The 20,929-nt window shown below is 61.8% G+C and overlaps 1 protein-coding gene across 1 annotated transcript; it reads right to left on the reverse strand.

Annotated features, from left to right (window-relative positions):
* Positions 1-8,879: 8,879 nt before the first annotated feature.
* Positions 8,880-20,361, reverse strand: Pofut2 (protein O-fucosyltransferase 2). The gene is made up of 9 exons (XM_070030844.1): positions 20,219-20,361; positions 16,944-17,194; positions 15,843-15,987; positions 13,775-13,885; positions 13,011-13,077; positions 12,756-12,881; positions 11,873-12,053; positions 11,326-11,449; positions 8,880-9,795 (listed from the first exon to the last, which is right to left on the reverse strand). The coding sequence occupies exons 1-9, from the start codon at positions 20,347-20,349 to the stop codon at positions 9,642-9,644; spliced, it is 1,290 nt and encodes a 429-aa protein (XP_069886945.1). The 5' UTR covers positions 20,350-20,361; the 3' UTR covers positions 8,880-9,641.
* Between the last annotated feature and the right edge of the window lie 568 nt (positions 20,362-20,929).

The following is a 20,929-nucleotide window of genomic DNA, read 5'->3' on the forward strand; positions in this document are numbered from 1 at the left end:
CTATGTTGGTACAGAGAGTTTCTTTCCCTTTTAAGTTATTCCCGTCACTCACCTCAGGCTGCGGTTGCTGCTTCCTTTCAAGCTCCCTTCCATCTTGTCATTTGAAGCTGGTGCGCCAGGGCTGTGTGCCGCTCCTCACCACGTGCACAGATCTGAGGGTGTGGTGTGAAAAGCACGTCTGCCCATGCTGTGAGTGGCCCTGGCCACCTCCACACTTCTTCACACCACAGCTTCCAGCTGTGCCCAGTCCTGAAGGTGTGATCAGACTTCACTAAGATTGAAGGTGTGATCAGACTTCACCCAACGTTTGAAGGTCTGACTTCACTTTACCCAAGAATGTGGCTGACACTGTCTGTGGCCTGCTCAAGGTCATACTGAGTGCCCAGAGTGTTTGCCCAGCTCCCATCGCTCCTTTCCCAACACCTCTGGATTCCGACTTCCTCTCCAGCTTCCTGAGCGCTTATGGGCTCCCCTACCAGAAATGACTTGGTGGGAGGAAGATTATGTTGTAGCTGATCTTTGTCTTCTCCCGTCTGTGCCAGGAGTGATGGGAAGCCTGCAGTGCTGGCTCGAGTGTGGGCAGAACGCAGGAAGGACCTGCACCTTCAGCATGACCACGGGCTGAGAACACTGGGTAGTTACAGTGAGAAGATACAGATTAAGAACTGGAATACTATTTTAGAAGGACATTCATAAGTAAATGAAAAGTTGGCTGCAAAGCAGTACGTGTACCCCGTGGTGTGAGGGAATGTCACGCTCATGTAAAATGTAAATGGCCTTGGCGGAGGGGGGAGGGGGTGGAGGAAGGAGAGGTGGGGGAAGGAGGGGGTTTCCTATGGTCTGGAATGTTGCTTTTGTTTTTTAATGTTCATTTGACTAATACATATTTAAGTGAAAAACCTAGAAAAATTGCTAAAAGTCATAAGTTCTCCAAGTAAAAAGCAGTACTATTATACTCTCTTTTGAAATTGATGAGATATTTAAACCAGTCCAATTGGGAATTTGACTTAACCTTCTGTAATACATTTGGCCTTTTATCTGCTTGTCCAGGCAGAACATAGTAGGGCCAAAATGAACACTAGAAACTGACGAGTAATTGTACCTGTTTCTTCTGAGCTGAAATCAGGTACCGATATCTAATTTCATTCTCATAGGCAGCGTGCTTCTCGTGTCTCTCATTTCCTGTTGATGAATACTCTTAAACAGTACTATTGGGCTGGTTTTCAGCCATACCTGTCTTCCTTCTTCATAAATGCAAGGGAACCTGATTATGATGTTTAACAGAATTAATGAGGGAATATCTGGGAAGTAGATCCAAGTGATAGAGCACTTGCCTAGCATGGGCGAGACCCTGGATTTTATCCCCAACACTGAAAAACATTTTAGTAAGGGAAGGTTTTAGATCATTTTTTCAGTGCTAAGCACCTGGGAGTAAGAAACATAGACACAATCTTTTTCTTCTTGCACATACCTGAACACCTGCCTACATGTCTCATTAAGTTGTTAGACATTAAGACTCGCTTTCTTTCAGTGATATATCGTAAAATAGGTCAGTTAATTATATTAGATCTACCTGTTTGAAACTGTCTTTATTGTCCTCAGTAATTCAGTAATTCTAAGATGTGCACTACAATTTATTTCTCTGGTTTTCTGTTTTTAATATCCCTAGAAAAGCATGCTAACACTTTTGCTTCAAGTGGAAAAGTAGGTCAGACTTTTTTGACAGAAAATAAGTCTAATTTGGTTCAATAGGCTGACACGAAGGATTAGGTTCCATGGAGGATGTGCGCTGTAAATAGAATGAGCTAAATCTGCAGCTTCAAAGGTGGCAGCGAGAATGCATTCAGAATAGTATGATAGAAACCCTTCAAAAAAATGGGGAAACAAGCCACTAAAACAAACGTTTTAATGTCCCCAACCCCCCTGGAATACATCAGGCCTGGCAAGGTAACCGAGACCCACGGACAAGTGACAGACATCGAGAGGGGCAGGATAATGAATCCCTGGGCAAGTCAAGTGGCTTCAAATCTTTTGCCCTCGAAACCCTTGCAGTCCCAGCCCGCTGCTTGGGAGCCAGTGACCCAACGGGCGCCCGGCAGCCCTGGTGACAGTTTGCAGGACCCAACTCAAGAAATAAGTGGAGCACAGTAGTTTCCTCCAGCTGTCCTGCCATGTGGGAGCCGTAGGTAGGACAGTGCTCAGTCTGCCCCTTCTGCCCCTGCCAGAAGATGTTTTCCCTGCCCAAAAGATGAGCAGCGCAAAAAGGCAAGAGTCACAGTGCCAGTGCACCTGGCAGACAGGTTAAAATTTGAAACTGGAAAACCGTACAGAGCGAGATCCCGCACAGCCTTAAAACTGGAAAACCGCACAGAGCGAGATCACGCACAGCCTTAAAACAGCGCTGGTGTTCGTTGCTGTTTTTTAAATTTTTGGCTCATTTTGGGGAGTTACTACTTGGAAGGAGTTGGGAGTACATTTGAGGGATATTACTAAACTCTATCTCATCTTCAAATTCATGTGGTTTCCTAACATCTTTAGAACAGACGAAGTGTAACTGAGGCTGGGTGGGGTTGATCCTGGCTAGGGATTGGCAGGCTAGAAAAGCCTAGAGCCGACCCCAGAGCCGACACCAGCCCCGGGGAAGGTCATCCAAGGAGGCCTGGGAAGGGCTTTCAGCCCCAAGGCCTCCGGGCCCGGCCCACGCCGAGCAGCCCCCACAGGCCACAAACGCCCACCCTCCGTGGGACCCGCTGCAGCTGTGTCCGGTCAGGCCGGGCGGGCGCCAGGCTGTGGGTCACCTCCAGGAGTTATTTCCTCAGCCAAGCAAGCCTGGAAGTTTCCCTGCACAAGAACACAGGCTTATGCAGGAGCTGGGGTTTTTTTGTTTTGTTTTTCTGGGCCTAGGGCCTGGGTGCTGTCCTTGAACTTCTTTTTGCTCAAGGCAAGTGTTCTACCACTTGAGCCAGGGCTCCACGTAGGGCTTTTTCTGAGTAGTTTGTTGGAGATAAAAGTCTCACAGATTTTCCTGCCTGGGCTGGCTTTGAACTGTGATCCTTGGATCTCAGCTGCCTGAGTAGCTGGGATGACCGGCGTGAGCAGTGGTACCCGGCTGGAAGCTGGGGTTTATAAAGCAAAGTCAGGTGAGGGCAACCTTCAAACTCACCTTTGTTTTTCCTCTTGCCGGAAACGAATCAGCTCAGCATGGATGCCCCGGTGTTGTGGGGAGGCGGGGCCCATCTCAAGTATGCCTGCCTTTCATAAAAGGGACACACGTTCATGGTAAATCACTGTTATGTACTCTAGAACTTCTCTGTATACAGTGAATGCATACAAGTAGCCCTGTATGGTGATGATTAAAAAAAAAAATCAAAAGGGTCAAGTTGAAGACAGTCCCTCTCTTAGCCTAGGTCTGACTATTAAAGAGCAGCAATGCTGCTGGCGGAGCATGGCCGCCTGCCTAGCGGGCGCTGGTCACTGAGCCTTTCACGCAGCTGTGGAGATGCGGCTGCTCGGGGGCCGGCCTCCTGCCAGCTCCCACCCGGCTGCTGCCAACCGGTCAGGAGAGTGGAATCTGGGATTACCTGTGCTGTAGTGAAGGCCTTGTTCGGTCTGGAGCTGTCTGTTCGTCAAGGGCGTGGATTCATCCCTTCCTGACCCTGCCCTGGGTGAGGGCATCGTCCCGCACAAATGTCTCGAGGCGTGGTCTGGGCTGAGTAACGGGAGAGACGGACAGGCGCAGAAACAGGAGAAAACATGAGGGGAACCATGCCTGCTCCAATAGGCAATAGACGAAGTGGAGCCTGCAGAAGAGTCCTGGACGACATCCTCGGTGATGAGCCTGTCTGCATGCAGACCCGAATCCCATCTGACTCGGGGGTGGAGACGGCAAACACGGCAGACACAGTGGAAACAGAGCGACCCTGTGTCTCGTCTCAGCCAGGGGACACATCTACAGCCAGAGTAGAGTCATCGGTTTTAGGAGAAGTGGCCAGGTATCTGCAAGGCCAGCATGGAAGCTGTTGCTGGAGCCACAGGTGATAGGTGTGTCAACGCCAGTGCAGAGCAATTCTGTATTGGCCAGCTATGGAATCTTGGAGCCAAGAACAAGTGGCACTGGGGGGCTCCTATCGGTTTTCTTTGCTCCCTGTCCCCTTGTCCTTTGTTCGTGGGCCCCGGGTAGGTTGGTTGCCGGGGCCCCTTATCTAGACGTTCTGGCTTTGGGTTTTGGCCAACGCCTTTGACGGCAGCCCAGGTCAGTCAGCCTTTCCCCCATTTCTGTCTCTCAGCGGGGAGTGGCAGAGAAGCACAGAGATGTACAAGTGCTGAGCGGGCAGCCTGACAGAGAGACAGTGGCCTCGCTGTCCCCAGATGAGCACCGCAAGGAGACCTGGGTGAACACCCAGGGAGGTGCCCCACTATGGTACAGGGAAATAGTTAGATGAATGGGGAATCGCCCCAAAATAGAGGCACAGACAGAGCCCGCTGATCTTTCTGAGGCCCCCAGCACGGCGAGGGGCGGAGTCCAGACACAGCCGCAAACCCCTCTGAAACGAACCCCTGACCTCCCCGCAGGTCCCTGGTGTCCTTTGTGAAGGTGGAGACTTCAGCCAGAAAAGCTTTTCCTCAGCGCTGGCTTTGATAAACCTCATCCAAAGTTGGTGTGGTTCCCTTGGTAAACTGTCAGTAGCACACATGGAGGACGAGGACAGTGCGGTGCAGCCCTGCGCCCCTCGGAGCCCAGGCAGCCAGCGACGCGCCAGTCAGCAGGCTTCACCTTGCCAGACAGGAAAGAGCTCAGCCTTCACTCCTGAGATCCAGGTCCCTAGCGCCTTGAAGCCAAACCTGGAAGATGGCTGGTGACGCCACCTAGTGGCAGTACAGGTGACAGGCCCAAGAACCCTTTTGCTGGGGACTTGGAGCAATTGACTGGGAAGTGCAAGGTCCGAGTTCAAGCCCCAGTGCCACCAGAGAGGGGAGTGTGGAGGAGGGAGGATGCTTTAGGCCACGTGCAGTGGCTCACACTCGTAATCCCAGCTACTCAGGAGGCAGAAATTGGGAGGATCTCAGTTTGAGGCCAGCCAGGGCAAAACGTGGGTCAGAGCCAACTGCAACAAATATGCTGGGCCTGCTGTCCAGGCCCACAATTCTACCCATGGAGGGCAGTAGAAGGACCTTTGAAGACATTCCCAGCGTCAAAGGGACGCCCTGTCTGAAGAATAAAGCATAGAAAGGGCTGAAAGTGTGGGGCAGGTGGAGTGCCAACCTAGCCCACCAGACAGTCCACAGCCCCACTGCCAACCTAGCACCTGAGACCCTCAGTCCACAGCCCCAGTGCCAACCTGCCACGCCGACCCCAGTAGAGTCTGCTTAGCATGGGAAACCATCTATCAGACCATGATAGGGGCCTCGAGACCTATCTCTGAGTTTTGGGACTTCACCGAAGTCTACCTCAGAGAATGGGGCTTTACAGAAACCTATCTCCAAGTTTTGGGACTTGACCGAAGTCTACCTCGGAGAATAGGGCTTCTAAGAGGCCTACTCCTGGGAAAAGGCTGGAAAAACCCCTGGGAAAAGATGTGTTTCTGCCTTTCTTCTCCTCATAAGAGTGCCTATCAATCTTTTACTGTTTCTGCTGTTCATTGTACTTACTCATTGTCAACGTTCCCTTATTCAAAGCTCTTTCTTAAGAGTGTTGACGACTCCAATATCTGATGAGTGTCTTAAAAATATGACTAACTCACCAGAGTTAAGTGCTACCCTGAAACCCCTCTTATGGAGGCTAGTAGACAAGCCATAAGCAAATATAAAAGTATTGGGGGTTTCACAAAGTCACTCCAGCAGAAGGAATTGTAAGAAATTTACAAGAAGCTGTAGGCGCGGCTAGAACAGAAGGAATGTATGGCAATTGCTGAGATAACTACTTAGGAGAAAGAACTTCCTGTTACTCTCTTTCATTTATTAAGAGACTTGCTAGATCTAGGCCTCCGGGGTGCTTACTATTAAAGAAGAAACAGGAAAAATCTTATGGGATAATTAAGGCCTCTATAGAAATAAGGTAATGGTGAGATGGTGACAACGTTGAAACCCATTATATTTCTTAGAGATAAGCCGGAAACAAGTGCCTTTCAGGCGACCAGCTGGTGACCACCCAAGAATGAAGCCCTGCAGCAAGATTGTGTAAACTTTTGCCCTTTCAGGCGACCAGCTGGTGACCATCCAAGAATGAAGCCTTGCAGCAAGATTGTGTAACCTTTTGCCCCTTTTCTTATGAAGACTTCTGTTATAAAAGTTTGTTATCCTCTGCATTAAATCGCACTCAGCACTCAGCATCCACTCCTAATGTGTGTGAGTTGTCTGTTTGCCATCTCCCCATCCTATTCCAGGTTCCTCCCCTAGGTATCCTCCATCGGCCCGACAGAACCCGGTCCGCGGCACCAACCTAGCGCACCAGACCCTCAGTCCACAGCCCCACTGCCAACCTAGCCCACCAGACCCTCAGTCCACAGCCCCAGTGCCAACCTAGCGCACCAGACCCTCAGTCCACAGCCCCACTGCCAACCTAGCCCACCAGACCCTCAGTCCACAGCCCCACTGCCAACCTAGCCCACCAGACCCTCAGTCCACAGCCCCACTGCCAACCTAGCCCACCAGACCCTCAGTCCACAGCCCCAGTGCCAACCTAGCCCACCAGACCCTCAGTCCACAGCCCCAGTGCCAACCTAGCGCACCAGACCCTCAGTCCACAGCCCCACTGCCAACCTAGCCCACCAGACCCTCAGTCCACAGCCCCACTGCCAACCTAGCCCACCAGACCCTCAGTCCACAGCCCCACTGCCAACCTAGCCCACCAGACCCTCAGTCCACAGCCCCACTGCCAATCTAGCACCTGAGACCCTCAGTCCACAGCCCCAGTGTCTCCCCACAAAAGACCTCACACTCAAGCCGTGCTCCGGTGCCTTCTGTAGGGCTTTTCAGTCTTGATGCTTTTACCCCATGTCTCTGGGTTGGCTTTTTCTATGGACATCAGTTGAAATTTGTTTTCGTTCCTCCTGGCCTCCTGGAAGGGAGATGCTGTGGTCAGCCGGTTCCACATGGGAAAAGCAGGGCAAAGAAGAGTTCCTTTTTGGCCAAAATTGAGCAACAAAAGCAGCTTAGAAGGGAAGTGGATTTTAGCAGGCCATAGCTACAGAGCTGAAACAAATTTGTGAAACAAGCCAGGTTCTTCCAGAAGGTGGCATTTAAGAATAACGTGCTAGCTGGGAGCTGGTGGCCTCTCTGTAATCCCAGCTGCTCAAGGCTGAGATCTCAGTTACTATCTGGGTTGTTCTCCGATGGGGATGAATCAAGCAGACTTCCTCCTTACTGGCCGGGACACCTGGCTCCTGTTGTCTGAAATGGCTGTAGCCAGGTGTTAGCTGTAGGGGTCACGGTACCAATGACATCTCTTCCCAGGGGTCACGGTACCAATGGCCTGTTGCTTCCTGGAGCCAGGTCTCCAGGCTGCTGGCTGGTGTCCTGCCGCCGGTGTGGCAGCCTGTTGTCCCCCGTGGATCCGTCTCTGCTCTTTCGGGAATTGCTCTCACTCTCTCCTTCAGCCTTACATCGTGGCGGTTTTTGTAGCAGCTCAGTAGGGAGTGTCTGGGCCTTGGGTGTGGGTTGTTGGGAGGCCGCCTCCGTGCTTCAGTCCTGTTTCTAAGGCCGGCTATGGACACGTCCCCTCGCGCCTGTGAGCCAGGCCAGGACCGTGGCTCGGCTCCTCAGCTCCCCAGGACAGCCACGGTCCTGGGCTGCCAGCATCTCCCCGCCTCTCCAGCACGGTGCCCACACCGCGGGTCCTCCCGCCCCCTCCAGGCTGTCTCGGCTGACCCCCTCGTCCTTCCCGAGGAAACGCCCCTGGGGTTGTCCCGCTCCTGGGCTGACACCAGCATCCGCACTCGATGGTGAGCCCGCGACTTGTGCTGCTTCCTCTAGAAACCACTGGCAGCGGCCAGTCGGCGCCGGGCGAGGTGGCCGCTGTGTGTCCTGCGTCCCACCCTGAGCCAACGCCAAGCAGCCTGCTCTCCCGAGACGCCCTTGTCACAGAAGCCAGCGCTTCAGCTGCCGCAGACCGTTTCCACGGTGCTGGCCACCCGCCCGCAGCTGGGCAGCCGGTGATGGGCTGGATGCCAGCACGAGGTGACGGCTGGATGCCTGGAGCCAGCACGAGGTGGCGGCAGCCTCTGAACGCCGCCCAAGCCCTCTGCTTCCCTGCTTAGCAGCCAGGCCGCCGAGTTCACCACCTTGGCTGGCTTTGAAGAGAGCTGAGCTCTGGTCCAATCGCCACATCCTCCCGACTCCTCCACAGGCCCGAGGACCGGGCCAGGGCGGCAGCCCGGTACTACGGCCCAGCCCCGAAACAGCCAAGGCCTGGCTGCACCCCACGGCCTAGCCCTCCTGGTGCCCCTACCCCACCCGCACCCCTTGGCATAGAGCCACTGTGCGCGCGCCAGCCCCTCCCACGCGCAGCCCCCACGGTGACCGGCTGCCGCACACACCAGCTCCGTGCGCTGATGCGGAGCAGTCTGCCATCAGCCCGCACCTCCTCCCTCCCACTGTAGCCCCTGCTGCTGGCACCATGTGAGCCCCAAGACGCTCTGCCATGCCCTTGCATGCCATGCTCCATCCAGCCCCCGGCCTCAGCCCGTAGCAGAGCAGGTGAGCGGGGGAACGAGGCCGGGGGAGGCGCAGGTGCAGCGCATGCCCTATCCAGAAGCCTGGCTGGCGTCGGGCCGCGGTCAGCGCAAGCGCCGCCCTGCAGCTGACCTGGCCGGAGACAAGGCTGCGGTGGCCAGCCCTAGCCTCCAACTTCAAGGTACGACACAGGCGCATCCTGGGACTCGTTTTTTAGAAAATGTACTTTATTGGCGGGATGGGGACGTATCAGTGGAAAAGAATAAATACACCGCCCGCCCGTCCCGCTGGCTCCGCTCAGCTCCGCCATGCGGCGCCCCAGCCAGCCCGGACGGCGTCCCGCCCCATACCTGGGCCACCCACGGGGGCCTGGAAGAGGCTGCTCCGTGCCTGGTGCTGGAGGAGTCCCAAGAGGGATGTGGCCAAGGGGCACGGCGGGGCGCGCGGGGCCACACCAGCCAGGGGCAGGCCGCCCTGCTCCGCAGGCACTGCTCAGATCTGCAGCCTCTGCAGAGCGGGCGTGACTGCAGGCAGCAGCCTCAGGGGCAGCCTGAGGGGCAGGCCGCCTCTGCTCCTTTTCAGTGGCACTCGATCCACGCAGAGGCCCAGGGTCCATCGGGGGTCACAGGAAACCACTGGCTGGGCCTACAGGCCTTCCCCTGAATGGAGCCCACCGCCACAGCCTGCGGTGGCGCCCCGGACTGCAGAGCAGAGGGCTCAGCCCTGGGGCGCCGGGCGGGAGGCGGCAGGCCGTCACCCCAGCACCTCGGGGCCTCCCGCTGCGGTTGCGGTCTGCGGGCCCCGGCTGCGGCTCCTCACGGCCGCTCCCCGCATCCAGGCCTGGGCCTGAGCCTCCACTCGAGGGGCGCTACACAGGCCTGAGGGAGGTGGCCTCGGCCTGGGACACGCCACGGGTGGCCCCAGACGGGCCCCCAGGCCGGCAAGGCCCGCGGTGCAGACGTGCCGGCGGCTCAGTACGCAATCTTCCAGTGGGTGGGCTGTTCACAGGCTTTTTCTTGGTCTCCACAAAATCGGTTGTATGTTGTTTTGGGGTCCAACCCCAGGATTTCTCTCTCCTCGTGAATCCGAAAAGAAAACGTGGAGACGGAGGTGCCGATAAAAAATCTGCAAAGTAGCGAATGGCGTGTTTGCCGGCAGCAGCCACGCGGGGTGAAGCCAGGGCTCGGCCTCGGCAGGGAGCGCTGGCCGGGGCCGGATTCCCACGCTCGGGGGTCCTGACGCCGCTGGGCGACCACGGGAGCGACCACGGCATCCAGGTGACGGGGAGCGGGGCCTGCGTGGCGCTGGCGCAGTGCCGGTGCCAGGCTGCCCGAGGCGGGGCTGCTCCCACCGCAGCCGGGACCACCCGAGCGGGAAACCGCCACGCGGCCGAGGGGCCGGCCCTCAGAGCACCCCGCCCCCCCAGGGGCCCCCTCAGAGCACCCCCGCCCCCCCAGGAGGTCCTCGGAGCACCCCACCCCCCAGGAGGCCCTCAGGACACTCCTGCTCCCCAGGAGGCCTTCAGAGCACCCCCGCCCCCCAGGAGGCCCTCAGAGCACCCCCGCCCCCCAGGAAGCCCTCAGAGCACCCCCGCCCCTCAGGAGGCCCTCAGAGCACCCCCGTCCCCCCAGGGGGCCCTCAGAGCACCCCCGCCCCCCCAGGAGGTCCTCGGAGCACCCCACCCCCCAGGAGGCCCTCAGGACACTCCTGCTCCCCAGGAGGCCTTCAGAGCACCCCCGCCCCTCAGGAGGCCCTCAGAGCACCCCCGTCCCCCCAGGGGGCCCTCAGAGCACCCCCGTCCCCCCAGGAGGCCCTCAGAGCACCCCCGCCCCTCAGGAGGCCCTCAGAGCACCCCCGCCCCCCCAGGAGGCCCTCAGAGCACCCCCGCCCCTCAGGAGGCCCTCAGAGCACCCCCGTCCCCCCAGGGGGCCCTCAGAGCACCCCCGCCCCCCAGGAGGCCCTCAGAGCACCCCCGCCCCCCAGGAGGCCCTCAGAGCACCCCCGCCCCCCAGGAAGCCCTCAGAGCACCCCCGCCCCTCAGGAGGCCCTCAGAGCACCCCCGTCCCCCCAGGGGGCCCTCAGAGCACCCCCGTCCCCCCAGGGGGCCCTCAGAGCACCCCCCATCCCCCCAGGGGGCCCTCAGAGCACCCCCGTCCCCCCAGGGGGCCCTCAGAGCACCCCCGTCCCCCCAGGGGGCCCTCAGAGCACCCCCGCCCCTCAGGAGGCCCTCAGAGCACCCCCATCCCCCCAGGGGGCCCTCAGAGCACCCCCGCCCCCCCAGGGGGCCCTCAGAGCACCCCCGCCCCCCAGGAGGCCCTCAGAGCACCCCCGTCCCCCCAGGAGGCCCTCAGAGCACCCCCGCCCCCCCAGGGGGCCCTCAGAGCACCCCCGCCCCTCAGGAGGCCCTCAGAGCACCCTGCCCCCCCAGGAGGCCCTCAGAGCACCCCCGTCCCCCAGGAGGCCCTCAGAGCACCCCCGCGGGCGCAGGCCTGCAGGCCTGGCCTGGCAGTGGCTTCTCCTGGAGCAGCACCAGTGGACGCCCTGCAGGCCCATGAGAACTGGCGCCGGCCGGGCATGGCCAGCGGCGGGAGGACGGTGACGGGGCTGGCCACGGTGAGGTGCCGCGCTGTGGCGGGTGGCTGGGAGCGCAGGTACCTGGCGTGGGCGCAGACCCACTGGTCGATGATGGCCACGCCGCCGTCCTTGTACAGCTCCAGCTCCTCCCAGGTGGGCTCAAACCGCACCATTTCCGGCAGCAGCTTCTTCAGCTCTTCCTGCTCTGCAAGGCAAAGGGCAGGCGGCGGGCCGGCGCTGGCCGTGAGCAGCACGCGCATGCGCACGCCGCCTGCAGCCCCCTCCCCGCCCCTCGTTTCATCAAGCTACAGAGAAATAAGGCCAGGTGCTGGTGGTCATAGGCGTAATCCTAGCTACTCCGGAGGCTGAGATAGCCGTTCAAAGCCACCCCAGGCAGGGAAGTCCGTGAGGCCCTTACCTCTAATTAACTACCAGAAAACCGGACGTGGCGCTGTGGCTCAGCGGTAGAACTCACCCAGGGTGAGCCAAAGAGCTGCCCTCGCCCTGAGCTCTAGCCCTGAGTGCACTGGCCCCGAGTTCAAGACCCAAGACCACCAAAAAATAAAGAGAAATGAGGTTGGGGCTCAGAGCTGTGTACCCTTCCTGAGGGCGTCTGTGGGTCGCCTACCCTTCCTGATGGCGTCGGTGGCCACAAACACCTTGTCCAGTCCGTGTGTCTGCATGAGGCTCCGGATCTTCCTCACGGCCCCCTCCAGGCTGGGCACGTCCTCCCTGTGTCCCCAGATGAAGTCCTTCCTCCTCAGGTGGACGCCCAGGTACGGGCCCCCCAGCGAGGAGCCCAGCCTGACCTGTGGGGACACGCGGTCAGGCAGGGACGCCGGCATGGGGCCTGGCGCGCTCTGCAGCTCTGGTTCCGAGTGGGGAACTGGTCTTCAATCGCCGGAGACACTTTTACTGCGCGAATCAGTAAAAAATCCGTCAGCTTCCTATTTTTTTTCACTCAGGACTGACTATCCAAGTAACTTAACCAGGAGAGCCCGAGCACCTGCCCGGCACAGCGCCAGGCTGGTGACAGCGATGTGAGGAGCCTGCCTGCCCGCCTGGCACAGCGCCAGGCCGGTGACGGCCGCGTGGAGAGGCCTGAGCGCCCGGCACAGCGCCAGGCCCGGTGGGTCCCAGGACTGGGCGCTCACAGGGCCGAGGCCCGCGTCCCCGGGAGCCAGCGTGGCGCTGCCATGCCTGCGACGGTGGGTCGGGAAGTGGGGGGTCTCAGGACGGCGCAGCTTCTCTCTCCCCTTGCTATGAGCGGTGAAACCACGTGGGACGCTCTTGCCCCTCCCCCCCCAAGAAGAAACCTGACCGCGAGGTCCCTCTGCCGCTCGGGGAAGAGGCCCGAGCCACGTCCTCCAGCCTCCTTCGCGCTGAAGCAGTGTCCACAGGAGGCCACACGAGCCCTGAGCTGACCTGAGTGTAAAGGCGACCTGGCGGCCCCTCCTACCTTCATCCGCACCCAGTCCTCCTGGGACGGGACGCGGTCCGACCCCTCCTACCTTCATCCGCACCCAGTCCTCCTGGAACGGGACGCGGTCCGAGGCATCTGTGGAGTTGAGATGCTTGCTCCTGAACTCGTCCCCCACGGCCCGCAGGTGCCTGGCGAACACCATGCTCCGCCGCGTCTGCGGAGACGGGGCGGGGCTGAGCGGAGGCTGCGCCATCAGGCCCCCGCGGGCCGCACAGCAGGCGGCGGGCGCCACCAGACACCGCCACCAGCCTGACCCGCGGAGGACAGCCCCGCAAGTACTCACGTCCCAGTACTCCTTCCCCCCGTAGTGGTCGTGGAGCAGGTTTTCCGCTCGGTCCAGCATCACAGACCTGTTTTTAACCACAGAGAAGTGAGGAGGGATCCGGACCACCCAGCCCCCCGCACGACACCCCACACCCCCACCAAACACCTAGTTCCTCTGGGCCTTACAGACAAAGAAAGAGGTCAGATCGGGCTTAGGACCTAGATGTTCCCTTCAGAGGCCACATGGACCCACGCCGGCCCCTCCAGGCTGGGGCTCAGGCCGGCCCCCCGGCCCCTCGCCCCGCGGTAGCCACACAGTGACACACTCTCCAATCACCACACCCACAAGGCAGAAAGTGGGACGGGGAGGGCGGCTTCTCCACCGTCACCGGACCCGCTGCGCTAGCCCAGGACACATCTCCCACACAGGCCGAGCCAGCCCAGCTCCCGCCACGCGCAGCAGGCTCTTCCCAGCCTCGCCCGCCCGGCTCGACCCCGCCGCACGCCTGGCATCCGGGTGCACAGAGCCAGGAGTGCGCCTGGTGCAGCACCCGCTGCAATCCGGGCACCGTGAGGATGCTGGAGGACGGAGGCCACGCACACCCGCAGCGCGGGAGCCCTGGGCTCCCAGGATGCCGGCAACCTCCCCGTCCTCCCGCAAGGCTGTGTCCTGTGGTCTGCAGGGGACAGAGGTCCCAGGGACTGTGGGCGTCTGATGCCCACCCTCCGAGCCCAGTCCAGGTCCCCTTGCTAGCTGACCTGAGCGGAATACCCCACACTCACCGAGCAGAAGTGTTTTTCAGAAGCACAGGCGCTATGACGGAGGCCGACCCCTGGACCGATAGACAGGAGACATTGAGGCCCCTGGTTTCCTCATAACCCCAAAACCAGCCCCTGGAAAACAAGGCCACCATGTCAGCGGCCAGCTCCTATCCAGGTGAGAGTGCATGTGCACACGCGTGCTCCTATCCGGATGAGAGCTTGTGCACACACATGCTCCTATCCGGGTGAGAGGTCGTGTGCACACGCGTGCTCCTATCCAGGTGAGAGACCGTGTGCACACGCGTTCCCATCCAGGTGAGAGGTCGTATGCACACGTGTGCTCCCATCTGGGTGAGAGGTCGTGTGCACACATGTGCTCCTATCTGGGTGAGAGGTCGTGTGCACACGCGTGCTCCCATCCGGGTGAGAGGTTGTGTGCACACGCGTGCTCCCATCTGGGTGAGAGATCGTATGCACACATGTGCTCCTATCCAGATGAGAGCTTGTGCACACGCGTGCTCCTATCCGGGTGAGAGATCATGTGCACACGCGTGCTCCCATCCGGGTGAGGTCATGTGCACACGCGTGCTCCTATCCAGATGAGAGCTTGTGCACATGTGTGCTCCTATCCGGGTGAGAGATCATGTGCACACGCGTGCTCCCATCCGGGTGAGAGGTCGTATGCACACACATGCTCCTATACGGGTGAGAGGTCGTGCACATGCGTGCTCCTATCCGGGTGAGAGATCATGTGCACACACGTGCTCCTGTCCGGGTGAGAGGTCGTGTGCACACACGTGTTCTCCTATCTGTGTGAGATCGTGTGCACACACGTGCTCCCCTCTGGGTGAGAGATTGTGTGCACACGTGTTCTCCTATCTGTGTGAGGTCGTGTGCACACATGTGCTCCTGTCCAGATGAGAGGTCGTGTGCACACGCGTGCTCCTGTCCAGGTGAGAGGTCGTGTGCACACGCGTGCTCCCCTCCGGGTGAGAGGTCGTGTGCACACGTGTGCTCCCCTCCGGGTGAGAGGTCGTGTGCACACACGTGCTCCCCTCCGGGTGAGAGGTCGTGTGCACACACGTGCTCCCCTCCAGGTGAGAGGTCGTGTGCACACGCGTGCTCCCATCCGGGTGAGAGGTCGTGTGCACACACGTGCTCCCCTCCGGGTGAGAAGTCGTGTGCACACACGTGCTCCTATCCGAGTGAGAGATCGTGTGCACACGTGTGCTCCCATCCGGGTGAGAGGTCGTGTGCACACACATGCTCCCCTCCGGGTGAGAGGTCGTGTGCACACACGTGCTCCTATCCGGGTGAGAGGTCGTGTGCACACGCGTGCTCCCATCCAGGTGAGAGGTCGTGTGCACACGCGTGCTCCCCTCCGGGTGAGAGGTCGTGTGCACACACGTGCTCCTATCCGGGTGAGAGATCGTGTGCACACACGTGCTCCCATCCGGGTGAGAGATCATGTGCACATGCGTGCTGTCCAGGTGAGAGGTCGTGTGCACATGCGTGCTCCCCTCTGGGTGAGAGGTCGTGTGCACACGCGTGCTCCCATCCAGGTGAGAGGTCGTGTGCACACGCATGCTCCCATCTGGGTGAGAGGTCGTGTGCACACACGTGCTCCTATCCGGGTAAGAGGCCATCCTGGGCATGCACACACGTGTTCTTACCCAGGTAAGAGTTGTGACATTATGTGCACATGTGTGCAAGTATGGTCCTGATAAAAACCAAACGCTCAGGACCAGGATGGCAGACTGGCTCCAGTGAGTGGGGACCTCAAGTAAAAGGAACCACGAGAACCGAGACAGGTCTGAGGGAGGAGCGGGCAGACCAGAGGGGGACGGAGCTTTGCACGGCCCTGGTTCAGCGCACACGCAGCCTGCACTCCACGGTCAGGCTCTTCCTTCCCTCTCCAGGCCAGTCCCGGCTGTGCGCAGGGAGGTGCTCTGGCTCCTGAGCCGTCGCTGGGCTCACCGCCCTCCCCGCACCAGAGGCAGGCAGGGACCGTGAGGCCACAGGGCCAGGTGTTTCCAGACAGTGCAGAGCACCAGGGGGCCCTCGCCCTTCTCAGACGGGTCTCCTGTACCTGTAGTACTCGTGCTTGTCCTGGGAGTACAGCAGCGGATCGATGCACGGTCGTCCATCCACCTTCTCCTCCCAAGTGCCCTCCTTCCAGCCTTCCGCGTAACCTTGCAGGACGTACACCTGGTCAATGAAGGGCCCGCCAGACTCTGAAAAACGACAAGGAAGCACAGGGCAACCATGACCCCAGGCACACTCACAGACATACCCCGGGTCACGGGTGCGGATGCGACTTCCATCTTATTCCCAGAAGCCTGGTGGAAGCAGACAACGCAGAAAACAGGCTCGGTGTCATCGGCACAGAGGGTCTGGAGGCAGGCGGGGCCTGGCCTCTCCACAGGCTCCCTGGGCCATCTTCTTGCTCCTGCTGCCCGGACGGGCCGGCAGGCCTGGCTTCCCCAGAGGGCACCTGCGCGGGCACCCCGCCCCGGCTGACCTGCCCCGGCTGACCTTCCTCTGGCCGGCTCTGCCCCGCCCCGGCTGACCTTCCTCTGGCCGGCTCCGCCCCGCCCCGGCTGACCTTCCTCTGGCCGGCTCTGCTACCCCCTCCCCACAGAGCGCTCCTGCTGAGGATTTGCCCAAAGGCAGGATGCTGTCTTCACGTGGCTCACAATCAGGGGCTCGAAGCTGGGGCCTCCGGTGGAGGCGGGGTCACTGCCCGCCGAGCGCTGTGCAGCGCCAGCAGCGCCCCATCCACGGGAAGGAAGCAAGTCAGCCCGCACCCGCCCAGCCACAGGGTCTCCCAGGAAGCCCGGCGCCCCGCAGGGCTCCCGGCGCCCAGATCAGCAGAGGAACCCTTTACCAAAGCCAGCCCGAGGTTAAGTCCTCCAAAGAACCCCCTCACAACAAGGCTGGAGGAGTCAGCAGGGTGACCAGGTGCCTTGGGGACCCTGGGAGCCCATGCAGGGGCAGCACCACCTGTCTACTTCCCCGCAGGAGCTCTGACCGCACCCACCTGCTCAGCAAGCCGTGGGGGGAGGAGGGGAGTCTTGGAAGGGAAGGGGTGTGGCAGGCGGGCACACGGGCGGCTGGCCGGAGGGAGAGTGGGCAAGGTGGGCACGGCGGTGAGGAAGGACCGGCCTGGTCAGCGCCCCCACAGCCTCACCTGCGATGAACTGCTCGTACTCGATGACAGGGATGTTCTTGTTCAGACTCGGGAGGTCAAAGAACTCCGCCCAGGGGATGCGGACCTGGTGGATGTCGGGGCTCTGCCAGTGGTAGAGGCGGCCCCACGGTGGCAGCACGAGCACCCACTCCTCCGTCTTCAGCAGCGTCTTCAGCAGCGAGGCCACGCGGATGTAGACGTCCCTGCGGAGGTTGAAGCCTTCGGGGGGGTTGACGTCGTACAGCAGGTAGCTGAAGGCGGGGAGCAGCACGCGCTCTCGTGAGGCCACGCACACTGCCCGCCCAACTCCACGCCTCCCACCAAGGCACCCGCCCTCCTGACTCCTGCCCCCAAAGCCACTGGTATGAGCAGTGGCCGTCCCAGGGCACTCAATACCTCGCCTGGCCAGTGGCTGAGACTGGAAATGAGTGCACTGTTTCTCATGGTGGTCTAAAGAGGGCTGGGAGATCTAATGATTGCCAGGAATGCGGAATCTACTCCCTGTGTTGGAGCTAAAGCTGGAAGTACCCGCTAGCTTATTCCAATAACAAGCATCTCGTTACACGTCAAAATCTTCAAAATAAAACTAGTAAAATGAACAGCCATGCTTTTAATTCCTGCAAACTTATTTGGGGTCCGGTCATGGCTGTCTCTTGTATCTCTGCTTTCTGCTCATGGCACGGGCCAAGGGAATGCTGGAAAACTCCACAGTGAACTTATGAGAAGAAATGCGAGCAGCATCTGGACTCCATAGCAGAACCACTCAGAAACCGCCGTCCTCTCTGGGCTCCCGACTCCCAGGACGGCTGTCAGGACTCTCAGTGTCAGTCTCACCTGCTCTACCACTCTCCAGCAGACAGCCCAGAGCAAGGCGCGGGCTGGTCGGGATCTGCTTTGAGCGAGGTGCCCACTGCTGGGCAAGGCAGCCTGCCTCTGGATTCTATCCACCAGTGTCCACCATGGCCCGGGGACCATTGAGTCAGGCTCTGCCCACACAGCCTGGCCCAGGTCCTTCCTGGCCAAGGTCTCCTTGGGATGCGGATGAATGGGGACAATCAGAGCAAGCCTGAGTGGGGATGACCCTTCAGGGGGCAGCGGACCCCCGAACCCTGGCCTGTCCCGACCCGTCGACCCAAACCTTGACTAGTCTCTGGACCCCTCCCTAAATCCCCTCCCCAGACCAGGTCCCAGAGCCCTCCCTGAACCCCAGGTCCCCCCCACCTCCTCCCCCAGTCCTGTGGACCCCCCAGACCAGGTCCCAGAGCCCTCCCTGAACCCCAGGTCCCCCCCACCTCCTCCCCCAGTCCTGTGGATCCCCCAGACCAAGTCCCAGAGCCCTCCCTGAACCCCAGGTCCCCCCACCTCCTCCCCCAGTCCTGTGGACCCCCCAGACCAAGTCCCAGAGCCCTCCCTGAACCCCAGGTCTCCACCCTCCCCCAGTCCTGTGGACCCCCCAGACCAGGTCCCAGAGCCCTCCCTGAACCCCAGGTCCCCCCCACCTCCTCCCCCAGTCCTGTGGACCCCCCAGACCAGGTCCCAGAGCCCTCCCTGAACCCCAGGTCCCCCCCACCTCCTCCCCCAGTCCTGTGGATCCCCCAGACCAAGTCCCAGAGCCCTCCCTGAACCCCAGGTCCCCCCACCTCCTCCCCCAGTCCTGTGGACCCCCCAGACCAAGTCCCAGAGCCCTCCCTGAACCCCAGGTCTCCACCCTCCCCCAGTCCTGTGGACCCCCCAGACCAGGTCCCAGAGCCCTCCCTGAACCCCAGGTCCCCCCCACCTCCTCCCCCAGTCCTGTGGACCCCCCAGACCAGGTCCCAGAGCCCTCCTTGAACCCCAGGTCCCCCCACCTACTCCCCCAGTCCTGTGGACCCCCCAGACCAAGTCCCAGAGCCCTCCCTGAACCCCAGGTCCCCCCACCTCCTCCCCCAGTCCTGTGGACCCCCCAGACCAGGTCCCAGAGCCCTCCCTGAACCCCAGGTCCCCCCCACCTCCTCCCCCAGTCCTGTGGACCCCCCAGACCAGGTCCCAGAGCCCTCCCTGAACCCCAGGCCCCCCTTCACCTCCTCCCCCAGTCCTGTGGACCCCCCAGACCAGGTCCCAGAGCCCTCCCTGAACCCCAGGTCCCCCCCACCTCCTCCCCCAGTCCTGTGGACCCCCCAGACCAGGTCCTAGAGCCCTCCCTGAACCCCAGGTCCCCCCCACCTCCTCCCCCAGTCCTGTGGACCCCCCAGACCAAGTCCCAGAGCCCTCCCTGAACCCCAGGTCCCCCCCACCTCCTCCCCCAGTCCTGTGGACCCCCCAGACCAGGTCCTAGAGCCCTCCCTGAACCCCAGGTCCCCCCCACCTCCTCCCCCAGTCCTGTGGACTCCCCAGACCAGGTCCCTGAATCCTCCCTGAACCCCAGGTCCCCCCACCTCCTCCCCCAGTCCTGTGGACCCCCCAGACCAGGTCCCAGAGCCCTCCCTGAACCCCAGGTCCCCCCACCTCCTCCCCCAGTCCTGTGGATCCCCCCAGACTAGGTCCCAGAGCCCTCCCTGAACCCCAGGTCCCCACCCCTCCTCCCCCAGTCCTGTGGATCCCCAAGACCAGGTCCCTGAATCCTCCCTGAACCCCAGGTCCCCCCCTCCTCCACCAGTCCTGTGGACCCCCCAGACCAGGTCCCAGAGCCCTCCCTGAACCCCAGGTCCCCCCCACCTCCTTCCCCAGTCCTGTGGATCCCCCCAGACCAAGTCCCAGAGCCCTCCCTGAACCCCAGGTCCCCCTTCCCCCAGTCCTGTGGATCCCCCAGACCAAGTCCCAGAGCCCTCCCTGAACCCCAAACCCCAGGTCCCCCCTCCTCCCCCAGTCCTGTGGATCCCCCAGACCAAGTCCCAGAGCCCTCCCTGAACCCCAGGTCCCCCCACCTCCTCCCCCAGTCCTGTGGACCCCCCAGACCAAGTCCCAGAGCCCTCCCTGAACCCCAGGTCCCCCCCTCCCCCAGTCCTGTGGACCCCCCAGACCAGGTCCCAGAGCCCTCCCTGAACCCCAGGTCCCCCCACCTCCTCCCCCAGTCCTGTGGACCCCCCAGACCAAGTCCCAGAGCCCTCCCTGAACCCCAGGTCCCCCCCACCTCCTCCCCCAGTCCTGTGGACCCCCCAGACCAGGTCCCAGAGCCCTCCCTGAACCCCAGGCCCCCCTCACCACCCCGCCCTCTGACCCCTCGACCCCTCTGACCCCGCCCGCGGCCCCGCGGCCCCGCCCATGCGCCGACCCCGCCGCGGACGCCGGGCGCTCACCGCCTGCGGGACGCCGCCGCGGACAGGATGTCGGCCGCCGACTGTCCGGGCCAGAACTCCTCACCCGAGGCCGCGGCCGGCCGCCAGGACGCCAGCGCGAGCAGCAGGCAGACGACGCCGAGAGCCGCCATGGCCCCGGCGGCCACGCACTTCCGGCGCCTACGCCCCACCCCGGAAGCTCGTTTTCCCGCCCCCGCGGAATGCGTCTCCGTAACCCTGGCGACGCGGGGAAGGCCGCCCTGCGTGCGATTTCGTCGCCTAGAGGCGAAGGCGTCTTGTCTCGGGCGGGGCGTGTGCCGGGGCGGGGTGAGTCCGGGGGCGGGGCGTGTCCAGGGGCGGGGCGTGTCCGGGGGCGGGGCGTGTGCCGGGGCGGCGGGGCGAGTCCGGGGGCGGGCGTGTCCGGGGGCGGGGCGTGTCCCGGGGCGGGGCGTGTCCAGGGGCGGGGCGTGTCCGGGGGCGGGGCGTGTGCCGGGGCGGCGGGGCGAGTCCGGGGGCGGGCGTGTCCGGGGGCGGGGCGTGTCCCGGGGCGGGGCGTGTCCGGGGGCGGGGCGTGTCCAGGGGCGGGGCGTGTCCGGGGGCGGGGCGTGTCCAGGGGCGGGGCGTGTCCGGGGGCGGGGCGTGTGCCGGGGCGGCGGGGCGTGTCCGGGGGCGGGGCGTGTCCCGGGGCGGGGGGTGTCCGGGGCGGGGCGTGTCCGGGGGCGGGCCGTGTCC

The sequence above is a fragment of the Dipodomys merriami genome, unplaced genomic scaffold (genome assembly GCF_024711535.1).
Source record: "Dipodomys merriami isolate MVZ:Mamm:240054 unplaced genomic scaffold, mDipMer1.0.p SCAF_2, whole genome shotgun sequence".
Taxonomy (NCBI): domain Eukaryota; kingdom Metazoa; phylum Chordata; class Mammalia; order Rodentia; family Heteromyidae; genus Dipodomys; species Dipodomys merriami.